The 14967-nt window shown below is 38.5% G+C and overlaps 1 protein-coding gene across 1 annotated transcript; it reads right to left on the bottom strand.

Moving 5' to 3' along the window:
• Positions 1–7923: 7923 nt before the first annotated feature.
• On the bottom strand, positions 7924–14231 carry LOC116266182 (uncharacterized). The gene is made up of 6 exons (XM_031647295.2): positions 14076–14231; positions 13754–13843; positions 12267–12835; positions 12027–12077; positions 11612–11900; positions 7924–8252 (listed from the first exon to the last, which is right to left on the bottom strand). The coding sequence occupies exons 3-6, from the start codon at positions 12792–12794 to the stop codon at positions 8233–8235; spliced, it is 888 nt and encodes a 295-aa protein (XP_031503155.1). The 5' UTR covers positions 12795–12835; positions 13754–13843; positions 14076–14231; the 3' UTR covers positions 7924–8232.
• Between the last annotated feature and the right edge of the window lie 736 nt (positions 14232–14967).

A 14967-nucleotide genomic window follows, 5' to 3' on the forward strand; every position in this document is an offset into this window, starting at 1 on the left:
AAGGTTAAAATTCTGTGATACGTCCCACTTATTTGGTGTTAGAAATGTTGTTAAGGAACCTCTTCAACCTAAAGATTAGTACACTCGAGGGGGTTATTTGATGATGTAAATACGTGCTAATCATGTTCATGTGCATTGGCACACACTTGCATATTTGGGAGGGTTTGGATGGAGATTGTGGCTTGTATCCTTGCTTGCCCTGCACAGAAGTATATTTAATCCAATTGATACTCACTACATTCTGCGGATGCCGAAGCTTGTTTTGTTTGAGTTATTGAATGCCAACCGATACAAGACATTTTTTATTCTGCAACCACTGGTAAGGAAAGATGTGCGCCTGTTCCTTTCGAAAACAGGTGCAACTTGTGATTGTTTACAGGAAAATGTCATGATTGAAATATTGACGCTGTTGTGCAATTTTTGTGGTTAGAAACTATGGTCCAACTACTCAATAAATCAACCGAACGTAGATGGTACTGAATATGGTATGCATGTTGATGATTATTAAAAGCTGGTAGATTTGATTTTTGACCAAACTATGAAAGTGCAGTGTTTGCAATTTTTCTGGTAAGTCAACTACTCAATAAATCAACCGATTGTAGGTGGTACTGAAATATGGTACGCATATAGATGATACTAAAATCTAGTAGATTTGATTTTTGAACAAAATATGAAAATGTAGTGTTTGATTCATTTGGACCCAAAGAGCCTGGCAATGACGTCCAAAAGGAATATGCATTTCCGGCATTGGAATCAATTCCAGAGTTTGTGGGTAACGTGTGCTCGTTTCTGCGGCTGTGAAATTGACCAATTTGGTTGTGCATGACGCAATGCTGGTGCTATCCTCAAGAGAAGTTGTTAGCAAATATGATTTATAGCTAATGACATATTATAGTATAATAAAATTCATTTTCCAAAACACATGATGAATGACCTAGTTACCATTCATATGCCACTCAAGTATGAGGACGTTGAGCCTGCATAATTTAAGAACTAATGTTTCATATTAGAACGTCAACCAATTTAATCATATAGCCACAGCTGCTACATTCTTTATAGCAAAATGTCATTTGAAATCATTTCATTAAAAAATGGAAGAAGTTCTATATATCTTGATGGATTCTCATTCTGCATTAGCGTTTGCTTCCTTTTAGCAAATAATTTGTATGCATTTTTTTGTCACGTTGGGAGTTCAAAATACCAAATCAACATCTCTAGATCATTCACCTTGAGCATATAATTCAGCAAGAAACATCCCACTGGTTCTCCGGCGTCGGAAAAAATCTCTACTATAAACATCTTTGACCCTACAACCGATCATTCATGTTTTGACCATATGTGTATAATCAACGTGCACGTTGGGTAACTCTGGGGTCCCGTAGGCTTTTAGTACTTGCAGCCACTCTTTAGGAACTTGTTCATCGACTTTATTCACCACATGGGTCCATGCCTGCTCCTGCATCTACTCAAACAAATGAATTCAATATCAATGGAACTATAAAAGCCTAATTTCCTCATTTCATCATCAACCTCATGTTCCCGATCATCAAGACGCATAAGTCAAATTCCTGAAGTCAAAGGACGTTTAGATGGCACCCTTAAGAACTCAGTTTTATAAAAACTTAGTTATATGAAAGCCAACTTTTTTAATGAGTTTTTGACAAACTAGTTTGTCCGTTTATATGATGCGCTCAACACACAGGTGTTTTTTTTTTTCTTTTGTAACGTAATAACGCAAGAAGGTGAAAACTAAATTTTGTCAAAATGGGTTTGTCAAACCCAGCTTTAGTATTGCTCAAGCACTCCAAAAATGTGGTTTTGACGCTTTGGAGTGCCATTGAAACAAACTGTAAGGCCCCGAAAAGAATAACGAATCCAAACACAACATGACATGGTACGGGTACTCTAAGTCTAAGCCGAGTTTTTATTGGATCGGAAACACTATTCCTTAGTTGCTCCTATTCAATCCTCACATGTTTTCCCCTACTATTCAAACACCTCCTTGATATCTTTGTTGATATATCATATTTGCCATGCTCAACATTATTAGTATATATATATAAAAAAAGGAGCACATGCTTTTACTTCACTAATGCATTTCTTCGAGGGCTTGTCCATACTCCTAATTTGGCTCAGGTAGGAAACTATTCAGTATTAATACTATATCAGAAGGAAAAGTTTTTAGATCTACCATTGACCTGGTTGCTTTTGTTTCTTAAAATTTTCAATAGTCCAGATGGGTACACAGTAGCATCTGCCTCTGCAGGAGATGATGGAGCATTGCGATTCTGGAATGTGTTTGGGAATCCTGACAAACAAAAAGCCTGTCAGCAAGCCACTTGGGCCATTTGCAATTCTCAAGAGCATGAGCTGAAAACAAAAAAAAAAAAGGATATGATTTTGGATGGCAAGGTTTAGGTTTTCATCTTAGTTAAATTACAAGGATTCAGGTACCTATCAACCTAGTCTTTTGTGACTTACAGCAGATACGTCTAACACAGTGCGGATATGACTTCGTTATATCCTTGAATGCATCAACAGAATCTAGACCGTGTCAGAGAAGCATGTACTTCTGCAAAGGCACAACAGTGACATCTGAGTTCTTGGAGCAGGACCACTTGAGCCCTCTGCGAAAAGTCACAAGGATTTCAACTCTATGCTAATATTTAGCTAAGCTACAGAAATGTGCATTACGTTTCTAAACATCTTATGCAAAATCAGTCATGACCGTTAGTCTGTTTATGGTTGAGAATGTTCATACTAGCATGATAGTTCAGTTTTAATCCATTAAATGTTCTAACCTTTTTTTAAAAAAATTTTTTTGTGTATCATCTCGTGGAGCTTAATTACTTTATGTTTATGATATTGTTGGTGAAGAATTAGGGCCAGACCAGTAAGGTGCTTTCCCTGGCATCTGAGAACCTCATCTTGCTTCTTTCTTTAGGTTCCAGAGTTTGTGTTTGGCTAGTAATTATAAGACTAACAAAGACATGCTGCATTTTTCATGGTATACTTCTCTGTTCTTTTGGCCTTTCATCATCCTTTTATGCTGAGTTCTTGGAGGTTGAGAAGCAAAATAAGAGGAAACTCTGGATTTTTCCTCTTTTTTGTTCTTTTGTTCCCGTGAACTTTTTTATTTCAGACTTGAATTCATACACGTGCATAGATATCCATCTGTCCTTTCTTGCAACTTTCCTGCTTGTCTAGGTGTGAAACATGTAGAGAGAGATATAAAGAAAGAGGGAGAGACAGATGCAGCTTATTGCTTTGAATGCCTTTTTAATAAGATTTCATGCATGCTTCCAGAAAAGCATAGAGGGGTTGCTGTTTGGTTGGCATAACTTGGACATACAAGTATGGTTCTCATTCTTCAATCCTCATGCTTCAAGCTAAGCAAATGTGTTTGACTTTTGTCACGAATAATTTATTTAGACATGTTATTTTTCTTTTACCTGTATTCTCATTCCAAATCTCAATCTAGAAACTAAGCAAAATAAGTTCATGTCTTAAATGATCTTCTTCTTGTATGTATTTTTTCCCACCATGGAGATCTTGAACATATGGCCATTGTTCATTGGTGCCAGGTTTTAGAGTTTTGTCAAAGACTGCAACTTTTTTAGGATATTATTTGCAGTCTCATGTTTATCGTTTTCCATCGCTACACAAGAAAACACGGACATGTAAATTTGCAGTTATGCTACATATAATATTGATAATTTCATCCCATGTAAAAGAAAATGCGTGCAAATGATAGTGTTTTCACATTCTGCCGTTTTCAACTATGGGTTGGTAAAACATGAATTTCAATTCTTTTATGGGTGTTTCTTTCTGTAGAAGGAAGTCTGTTATAAGGGTTAATATTGTTCATGTCTTACCTGTCAGTTCGTATCCTTTTGTTGATATACGGAGAATCCTTAAGGTAAAACTTCCATAGACAATGCAGTATTTCATAAAGTTGGAAAGGGTTAATCTTTGGTGTGTAACTGTTATCAGTATCACTTGGTGTGTAACTGACAGGGATAAGACTTTTTTTTGTTTTTTCAGGAGATATTTGATTTCAGACTCTTGGCACTCTTGGCTATTGAGGATATTATTGGTGGGTTCAGTATACTGAATGAGAATCTATCGCTTTTTGCACTTCACGGCATGCCAAGGAATACTTCTTTGGTTGGAATTGTGATAAATAGTTTAATTGGCTAAAACTCAAGAAAGAACATGGAGAAAACAATTTTATTATTTCTTGTTGATGATTGTAATTTTTAGCCTCTTGTTGCTTTAACGAATGGCCTTTTTATTGTGCAAAATCTTTAGTACTAGCTGTATACTGTATGTTTTTTTTTCATATTCTAAAATGTTAAACAGTTGGTAAATGATATTTTGTCCAGCATACTTGAAATATATTTCAAAATGTGAACTAATTTTATTTGATACTAGTCATCTTGGTGCTTTTCTTTGTGTCCAATGGCAGGTGCCCATGGTCCAGCAGTACTTTGGTAGTTACAACTACAAGTCATCACGACTCAATGTATCTGTTACCATTCCTCTGTGTGACTCAGTTTTTTGCACATATAGAAAGTGTGATTCAATGGGTGGTGAAGGTTTCTCTAACAGCAGCAGCGACAGCCTCAGTATGCATGTCCGTTGTGGTGGGGTTGTTTGTATAGGTAGCTGTTTCTTTCCTGTTACCACTGATCCTCTTAATATAGATACTGTCCATTTTGCTGGCCATTTGCACTTGAAGTGCAACAATTTATGACTTTGTACTTTATTCATAATCATAATGGATTTTCTCTCATTACTCCGTGGATGTAGCCACATAAATTGTGTGGTGTGAAGTGTGAACCACATAAAATTTGTGTCCCGGACTCTCTTTATCATTATCAGTCTGCGTGTTGCGCGCACCTGCTAGTATGCATGTCCATGCCTATGTGCACCAGCAAACTTCATGAGGTTCAAGGTTTAATGGGGATTATATACCCAAGAGATGCACCGTGGATTTTTTAGAACTCCTTGCTTCTGGCCACTTGGGAAGTCCAAATCTTGCATTAAAAAAGCGAGAAAAGGAGAAACAGATTGAAAAATTCTGTCGCCAAGCTCGTATTTTTCATGAAACTAGAAGAGACATCAGGTTGCGGTTGATGGACGTATTGTCTAGTAACACATAAAAATGTTTTATGTTCCAACACAATCATATATCATGGATTATCTTCCTGGTAACTGATGTTACTACTCAATATGGTTGCAAATCTCGAAGGACTTCCACAACAGTACAATGCCTGCCAGTTGTGTTGCTCACTATGTGACATTTGTGATTAAAAATTAATGGTAACGAAGATAAAACAAGAATATGAGTATAGATATCATTCATCTAAATAATTCAGGCTGCTGATAGAGATGGGTTGGATTCAGAAAAGTAGAATTTAAAAGAATAAATCCTTTTGGCAGTTGCTCAGCCACCAATAATTCTTATCAACCAGTCAGGAACTTAGAGGGCATACAACCTGCAGCTGGCCATTTGATCTGGTACCAGACAGCCTTCACCACAGTCCAGCGCTAAGGAGTAAATGATATTAACATGTTCGGAGACGGGAACTCCATGGTATCACCAAAGACAACCTACAATTTGAGTGGTTCTGTATAATCTGCGTCGCATCACGCATGATTTCAGAGCGCATGTTGAAGAAAATCCTGCCTTCATACACATCTAGATCTCCTTAGATGATGGTATATAGTTCACTAGGCGTTCTCTTTTGGCTACTCCAAGTCTCAGCAAGTCTCAACAATGTGGGCCTCTTTATGATTCTAGGCTCACTTTCTTGCACTAGATAAGATCTAAGGGCATAAGGTAGCGTACATGCACCCTAAGTTGCATAGGTGCTTCACTTGGGTACTTTTTAGGTTAAAGCTGATCTAAACTACTGAATTTTACTTCATTTAATTTGTTCTAGCTCAGTTTGCAGAAAATTTCCATTCTTGCAAGTGATCTAGAAACAGTTTTTTGCTGTGCCTTGACTTAATCACAGTATTGGTCCTCTTCCATTGTTGAATTGTTTGCGGCCTCTTCTTTCGATTTCTGTGGTGATCTTAGAGTTTTTTATTCTTTTTAGACATGTTTATGCCATCAAATTTCTGATTTTGCACAAAGCAGGAGAAATATGTTCAGGCATCATTTTATTCATCTCTAAAGTGTGCCTCTTGAATAAGCACGAGACTAAATCGACACGAGTAATGGACATCTTTTGAAAGGAGCAAATTCAGATGGCAACTCACCCAACAATGAGTAATCGCTTCATCTTCATCAATCAGTTCATATGCCATAGACAACTAGTGAGCAATTGACTTGCTCCGTGGGAAAATACTCAACAAAAAATAAATTGATAACCGTTCTTAAGGCTCTGCATTTGCTCTAAGCACGGCTCAACAAGAACCTGTGATTTGATACAATCTGTAAATTATGTAAACGCAACAATAGGAAATTATATGAATGTAGTTCCAAAACAGCCACCTTACATGTCCATAATATCTCACCAAAGAATCTCATGATTGAGTGATGAGTTGTTCCTTCATATAATTTGTGTCACATGATTGTAGGGAGTGATGAGAGAGAGAGAGAGAAAGAGAAAAAGAGAGAGATATATATACTGAAGAGTCTGAAGTCCTTTCCTCCTGTCCCATGGGGTCTAAGACTGTTTCGCAACTGGGTGAGGAGTGGGACACTTGTCAATTAGAGTGTAGCACATCCACTTTTGAGTGATGACCGTCATTGACTTGCCAGTACCGTACTTTCATGACTTGCCAGTTTGATCAGCTACACTACAACACTACAACCCTTGGACAGAGGGTGATGATATCTAATCTCCACGCACATATAAATCACCTTGGCTTTAGTATTTACATAAAGGTAACAAAGTTTGGCATTATCATCCTTCTTTCTTTTATCTTTCTTTACACCCAAATTGATTTTGCTTTCCTGCTGTACTCGCCAGACACATGGATCCAGTTGCCTGTTTTATTGTTGGTGTTGTTTTTGTGAGATGCTTGGACTGGCGGGCTTGCAGATTGCACTGAAATCAGGTCAGTTGGTTCAGTACTGCTCAGGCTAACCGTCAAAGAGGTGTGAAGCCACATACGGGCTCCTCAAGGTTTCTTTACTTTCAAAATAATATCTTTAAATATTTGCTATGAGTGTCCCTTCGGATACAAAAATATGTGAACAGTACCTTTTCCATTTTTTTTTTCTGGCTCAGCCATTAGCTAACACACACCACCCATCTTCTCTAGTCCCCTCTTAAAAAACATGGATCCCCTCTTAAAAAACATGGAGGAGCCTCTCTTCATTCTCACCACCCAGTAAATTTCTGAAGGAACAAAGTTTTTCTTTTCCTCGGGAAGGGAGAATGATTGCTGCAATTATCTTTTTTGACGCAACAGTAAAAAAATTTCAGAACAGACCTCTTTGTGAGAGATGAGGACAGGATCATGTCAAAACGCTAGTACGTTTGTAATAGTATGGATACATAGAAGTGAAATGAGTTTTTTCAAGATCAATTAAATTAAAACACTAGTACATGAAACCATACAAAATAACTTTTAAGAAAGTTATATGGCACTATTTTTTGGGACGGTATCTTGGTTGAAATGGGTAATTCATAGTTGAGATTTTTTTTTTCTCCTTGTGTTTGTGCATGTACAGTAGCACGTCACCCAATTCTTTAGTTTAATACAACTTTTCATTTGATCATATATATATATATATATATATATAGTAAATAACAACTCTATGTTTCTAGACTCATCCAACCATCTAACCTGAGCCGTCCGATTCAACATTATAAACAGTTAAAAAGTGAAAAAAGTAATGAGTATTTTTTCATCATATAATATTAGTTCATACTTTTTTTTTTTTTTTCAAATGGACAGCTCTGAGATTACTAGAGTCACCTTTCATTCACTCATATATATACCATAGGCAGGTTACAAAAATTTATAAGAGATCCAGTTAAGATGTACAACAAAATCTCCATAAACCTTTTGATAGACATCAATGTTCCCAAACTGAAACTGAGATGATGCTATAAAAATAACAATCAAGACTTAGACATCTACACACATTGTACTACGACCAGAAATACACAAGTCTATACAATAATATGCTTACTGGAAAAAGTTGTACACCGCGCTTGCATGACAACCATGCAGAGGTTCATTCAATTCTCAAGCACCGATCTCCTGCTATGAAAATTCTTTAGCCACTGCAGAGGAAAAGAAACATGTTAAAACCATCAAAGGACGAGTTCAACAGGAAGACAGAGAAAAACAATCGGCATACAAGGGTGATGTTTAAACTAAGGCAAATGCACTATTTTACAGTAATAGTTTAGTTAGCCTAATCAAACAAACGTATCAGTGGCAATATCAAGTAGTCCCACATATAGGTGGAGATCGGAGTGCTACCATCTAAGCCATAAAATGCTTCTAAACTGAAGACAATTTAAACAATATGTGCTATAGCAGTTATATTTTTCCAACTCCTATTGGAAACCACGTTAAAGTGGTCTATGTCCAACAGAAAAGGGTACTAAAGAGTGTGGTCACTTCAGTACTCAGAAATGAATAAGCAACCGTCACATGGGTGCAAGATGCTAGGTGCGAGCATGGCAAGAGAGTCTGTGTGTGTGTGTGTGTACACACACATATAAATCCTTTTTAGCCCAGCCACCTTGGCCGCATGCTGCCACTATGCCAAGGCCAATTGGCCTTAGGCGCAAGACCCTCTGCCACTGGCTAGGCTTTGCCTAGCTGCTGCCCAGGCCTCAGCCACACTCGGCCAGCCACAACTGAGCCTGCCAGCTCATGGCTTAGGCCCGTGGCCTAGCCATAGCCAGCAAGCCCCGAACACCGGCCCTTGCCTTCTGTGTCCTCCTAGCCCACACACTATCTCCTAGCCTTTGCGTTAGTTAAAACCTTAGAGCCACTCTCAACCACGGCGACCTTAGCCTCCACTAAAAGCTTCAACCTGGCCCTCATTCACGCCATGGAACAGGGGACAGCTCTAGGCTGCTTGCATACACAGTTACACACCCTGTACAAGATGTACAAGGTCACCCACGGCCACTGCCACAGCCTTGCTGGCATAGCTGAACAATCTTAGCCCGACCAAGCACCTTTGGTGCCTAGCACTGCTTGGCCACTGCCTGAGCTTGCGCACACCCTAGCTGATCCACAGGCTGCAACATCTTCCTTCTCATCCCACTTATCTCGTGCTTGGTTTAGCCGGGCTGCAACATCTTCCTCCTCATTCCCCTTGTCTCATGCTTGGAAACAGCACACATTTGCATCCGAAATTGGGAACTTGTAAATCGCTACTGTTTGGTCCATGCTTGTCTAGATGACACAATTGTGAACATCTACACGAGTGCTCGCTCAATCCTAGGATTCTTGGGCATAAAGAGTCAAGGCCCTACCACGTAGGCAACCAAGGTGCTTAAACATCACACCCTTGGGGCTACACTCCCCAGAAATGGCTGCCACAATGGCCCACAGTTTTATATGAAAAAATTAGTTTCAAGTTTTCAACATCACGGACACGAGTCACATTAGCAGTTAGCAACAAATACTAGCTATCTATTGTAAGAGATTAAGGAAAGACCTAATTTTAACTTAAACATATGATAAAGCACTAAGAAATCAAGCATAAAAATGATGATGGTCATCTTTTTCATTCATGCCAGCCAAACTTCTTCATTTGCCAAGTGTTTCTAAGATGTAGCCAAAAAAATTGAACACCCATTGGTCAGGCATGGATAACAAAGGATAAACGCTCATCCTCAACATGCATAAGCCACAAAATAGAACTCACGAACACAAACTGTAAGCAAAGACAAACATGGTCCTGTAAAAATTAAAAGAAAAAAATTCCATCAAACCTCAAAGAATAATTGAAGAATAATATGTTCATGGATAACAGAAAATGAAAGTAAAGGTCATGAAAGGGATATCACCATGTAAAGCACATATTTGACATTGACAAACAACCAGCTGCCTCTCCAGTAATCAGATGGCCCTACTAGGGAAAACCTATAGTGAGAACCCTCAATCTATGAGAACAAAAAAGTTTTTGAGCAACAAATAGCTTTCTTGTATTCTGGTTCATCCTACACCAAGATAAATACTCACATCCAAAACGTTAGCAGTTAGGAGTCTTATTCTCTTTTTTTGCTCCTATGGGTGCCGAAGAATCTCCAAGTCTAGGATGACTTCTATAGATGTAGAGCGTACCATATTTGACTATGGAAAAGGTACCCAACGGTGGATGGATGAAGTAAGGGCATGACCGCATGACTCTTTTTGAAGAGGTTAATCAAATTGATGAAGTTTAAGATGAAAAGAAATTCTGGAAAGGAAAAGCAAAATGGCAATTGTATATCCATAGATCTTCATGCGTGCTCGATATCGAGGTTGTGAGGAAAGCTACTAAATGGAAGGCTTCGCCTGCTACATGCACAGGCTTTCCATCCAAAGCTACAGACCGAGACTCAGGTTAAGCTTCGTCTTGGAACGTTTTGGGGTTAGGGACGCCTTCCTTTTACTTGTAGATGAAAGCGATCCCATATTGCACGAGCAAACATACAATACACCCTTCTGGTTCTGGAAATTCTTTCACTGTACTTTCTGTCATATGATCTTTTATCAACACCACGCTTCTGGCGACTCGCTTCTACGCCTGGCCCGCCGCCTATCATTGGAAGCCCAACATTGCTATAAGAGAAAGCCAACGACTCATAGCTCTGCGCATCAGGGAGATTATCCTAGCATTCAAAACATTAATCTTGGGAAATAAAGCACATCTCTATCATTATTCCTTCATCTCCAAACCAGAACATATAATTTACAACCCCAATATACCACCTATCCATTTGTAATGGATCAACAAATTCCTTCATGATTTAGCTTAAAGCCTTAACCAGATGATCTAATTCAGTCGCCCCATGAGAAACCAAATTAATAAACCCAAATTAATATAGTTATGACCATAACCCACACCACACTTGTCATTATAGGACATCACTTTCTTTAACAGCATTCTCAGCTCCTTTTTGTGAGCTTCATTTAGTAACTTCGGCAAAATGAATACCACGACAATGACGACTTATGCAACTATCATGTTCGCCTATTTTTTGCAACAGACATATTCATAGGAAGGAGGAAGATGTGGCCACAAGAGAGCTTTCATTGCAAGTCTATTAAATAACTGATGAGTTTAGTGAAAAGTTTCAAGGTTTCCATTTACATATAAGCTTGGAAGAGCAAATCAAATGTCTATGCTTGCAAGGCTGACGAGTACATGGCTAGTACAAGTACAATACAAAAGAAACTAGAAAATTAAAGTTTTTAGCAAAATAAAGGAAGACAAAAAAATAGAAAAATATTTGATCATCCTATTATGACTATGAAAACACTTGATCTGCCTCAGCTGAAAGAGCACTTCATTCTCAGAAGCATAAGAGGAGACACCAAAGAATAATGGACACTTGCAACACAGTGCCATAAACAATAGCACCAACAAAATTAACTATTTGAAAAGACGAAAAAGGTAAGTAAAAAAGCTCACATCTAGATGATGGCTCAACCAAGACAATACGCATGGCTGCATTGTTGGGGGGGAGCTGAAGCCGCAAAGGATAAAGCTTCCCGTTCAGAGGATTACGTGAACAGATTATAACATTTTGAAGTTCAGTATCTTCTTCCACCTTCTCCAATAGCTGATCCAAGTTGGTTCCTTTGAACAAGAATGAATTCCATTCAATAGTATCATCTACATCACCATTTTCATCCGCAAAAGCATAATATATGAGCCGGCCATCGGACTTTGGTGGCGAATTCTTCAACGAATCAATAGACTGAAAGTTCGAAAATATGACTAAATCAATGTCAAAAAGTGTATGAGGGATCCACCAAAATCAATCACCCAATCGTTCCAAATGAAAAATTTTAGAAAAACTAATGCTCCATAAACCAAAACAAACCTCTAATCTACTCAAATTTCCTGCCGGTTCAGAAGCTTCACTTCCATCTACCTAAGCAATCAGAAAAAACAACCACTCATCATTCTACGTAAATGTATAAGGAAAGAAAACAAGCCTCACAGCGAAAAGGAAAATCAGGTGGCATTATTTCTACCAAATTACAAACAAGAACCAGCGTCAAGGAATGAGATCAATGGAAAAAATTGTAAAAAATGATGAAATAAGGGATGAATTGTTCACCACATGGGCTTCTTGTCGTGATGGATCCTGTTGGGGGAGGAAATTCTGTGTCGGCGACGGTGACGGCGATGGTTCCAACAAACGAATCTCAACCACATCAACCTCCCACAAAACCCAATCCTGAGTGGACGTCCGATGGGGAATATCATGAGTCACTGAGTTTCTCCATGGTGGTAGTCCGCCATTACCACGCAGGAAGTTGCCATAATGCGTCTTTAACTTCACATTGAATCCCTCTCTAATGGGTTCCCACTCCACCGATGAGTCCAGCCTTCTGGGCAGCGTCTGTAGGACTTTCCTCCCCGTAACACCAAGAAGGAAGGGCTCATTGGATGCCGTCAGGTAGCGGCCATAGCAGCTCTTGAGGCGAATGAAATTCCTTTGCTCCACCAACTCAACAGTCCATCGGGCATTGCGGGATGCACCACTTCGATCTTGGCACACTGATTCCTCGTCTTGCTCAGCATAGAGGTACTTGTCATGGTGGCTCCGTAGCCGGACAGCCTTCGCCTTGTTGAACAGGTCCATATCAAAGAACTTCAATCAACCTACAAACGCTCTCTTGCAATCTACAAAAATAGGCAAAAAAGAAAAACCTTGATATGTGCATAGAATCAGAACAAATCAGAAGATTCAGAACACAAACCTGGCTGAGAAATTAAATAATCTTGGGACATATTTCTATTTGTCTCCAGCATAACTTCATGCAGAAACCCGTAGAAAACTCTGAACCTTTTGAGAGCAAAACTCCCTGTCATTGACTGCTTTATTATCTTGCACCCTTGTGGACCTTTTTATGTTCATTGTGTAAAACCTGGTCCTCTACGGTCTTTAAAAGCTGCTGCATTAAATTTTGTATTTATTACTGTTAATTTTTATTTATTGTAGTTAATGGGTAATTTTTTCCATAATCAGTCCTCAATTCAACTAGAGGAGTTTCAAAAATAATAATAATAACAGTGACAAATAAGTTATAAATGGATCGTCCAAAGAGGAGCAGGGCCTGCACTTTTATCCATTAGCTTCTTTTTCTTCTTCATAGTTGTGTGCGTCGAGGGTCGTATCTGCAGAGGTATGTTGACTCCCTGGTTTCTTTCCAGCCTTCTCCACAATCATACATATGATGGTATCTGCATGGCTTGTATGACAATGAATGCCAAGAACATGTATGTAGATGTTTTTAATCAAGATTTGGGTTATATTTCTTATAAGCAATGTGTTGATTTATGTCGTGTACATCCCTCCTACATGTATATGCTTGTGTATCTTTGTACTACTAGTTTTATTGTGTCAATGCATGATACTCGATAGTTATTGACCTTGTATGCCATAATGCACATACACGTGCATGTAAATCTCTCAATATGTTAGCATGAAACATCCATAGCCTATGCATACAGACATCGAGAATAAATGCCCCCTTTCGTTACATAGTTATAAGAAAGGAAAAAGAGAAACAAAACAGATGAATGAAAGGGAATCAAAACCTGGGATGGGGAAACCCCTGATTTGTTTTTCTGCCTTATGGCTGCTTTCTCCTTTTCGATTGGAGCTGTTCTTGGTTAGGTCCTTTTGACCTGGAATGTGCAGAAAATTAGAAATAATAATAAGAAAATAATAACAAACATAATAATAATAACAATAATAGAGGGAAAAGGCCACTTGGGGATTTTCAAGCGTTGTGCTGCCGGTGGCCTCGCTGGTCGGGGTGGCCGGAGACGGCCGCTGCAACGCTTGGCCAAACCCCAAACCCTTGAAAACCTACAAGGAAAATGAAAGCGACAGGGAAGTGAAATGAATAAAACCCACCTTTGGTTCAGACGTCGTCACGCCTCCTTAAAGCCCGTGGTCGAAGGTCGCCGGACACTCCCCGGAGGCCGGCGGTGGGAACTTGGGTTGGGAGGAAAATGGGGAGACGAGAGAGACGTAACGCAAGGAGAAAACTGTGAAAAAGCCGCGTCAAGCGCGTCTACGTGACTTTATAGGAAAATTTCCAATCTTCACCTCGAGTTTGTAAAACTTTTCTGAAATACTGTTATAATGTGACAATTTTTATCACGCCCCATTTTACAGAAACATAATTTCGGAAAGAAGCTCGTTGACGTTCTACACTGTTTTGCAAATTGTAGACTTTAAGGTCTGAGCGATAAAATTACTGTGAAAAAAAAATCAATGGTACAAAGTTAGTCCTTTGTGCTACTTTTTTGTGCTACTTTTTTGAAAAGTAAAATTACATTGACAAAGTAATTTTTTATATATTTGATTTGAGTATGAAAAACCTTACAAAAAAAAAGTAAGTTTTCCCTGTATACGATACACAATAAAATCTTTGTGCCTCAAATGAGGCCTAAAGATAGTTTGGCATACTTTTTAACGAATGTTTCATGAATCTTTATAAATTCATAGACACCTAATTCTACTGCTATACAAATTTTTAAAAGATTGTTTGGGTCGTACAGTGTTCTCACTGCCAAACAATCTTTAAAAGATTGCTTGGCATTAGAAATATGTTTCATAAATTTGCATCAAATTAAATATATATTTGTAATACAAATGTCCAAGTTTTCAATGAGTCTACCCCCAACATTAATAGTGTCAATCAGCATCTAAATGTTTACAAAGTAAAAAAAAAAACTGATTGTTAAGGTTTGAAAAATTCATTTCGCCTAATTTTTCAGTTTTCTAGATTTCCAAAAAGTGT

The sequence above is a fragment of the Nymphaea colorata genome, chromosome 12, assembly GCF_008831285.2.
Source record: "Nymphaea colorata isolate Beijing-Zhang1983 chromosome 12, ASM883128v2, whole genome shotgun sequence".
Lineage (NCBI taxonomy): Eukaryota > Viridiplantae > Streptophyta > Magnoliopsida > Nymphaeales > Nymphaeaceae > Nymphaea > Nymphaea colorata.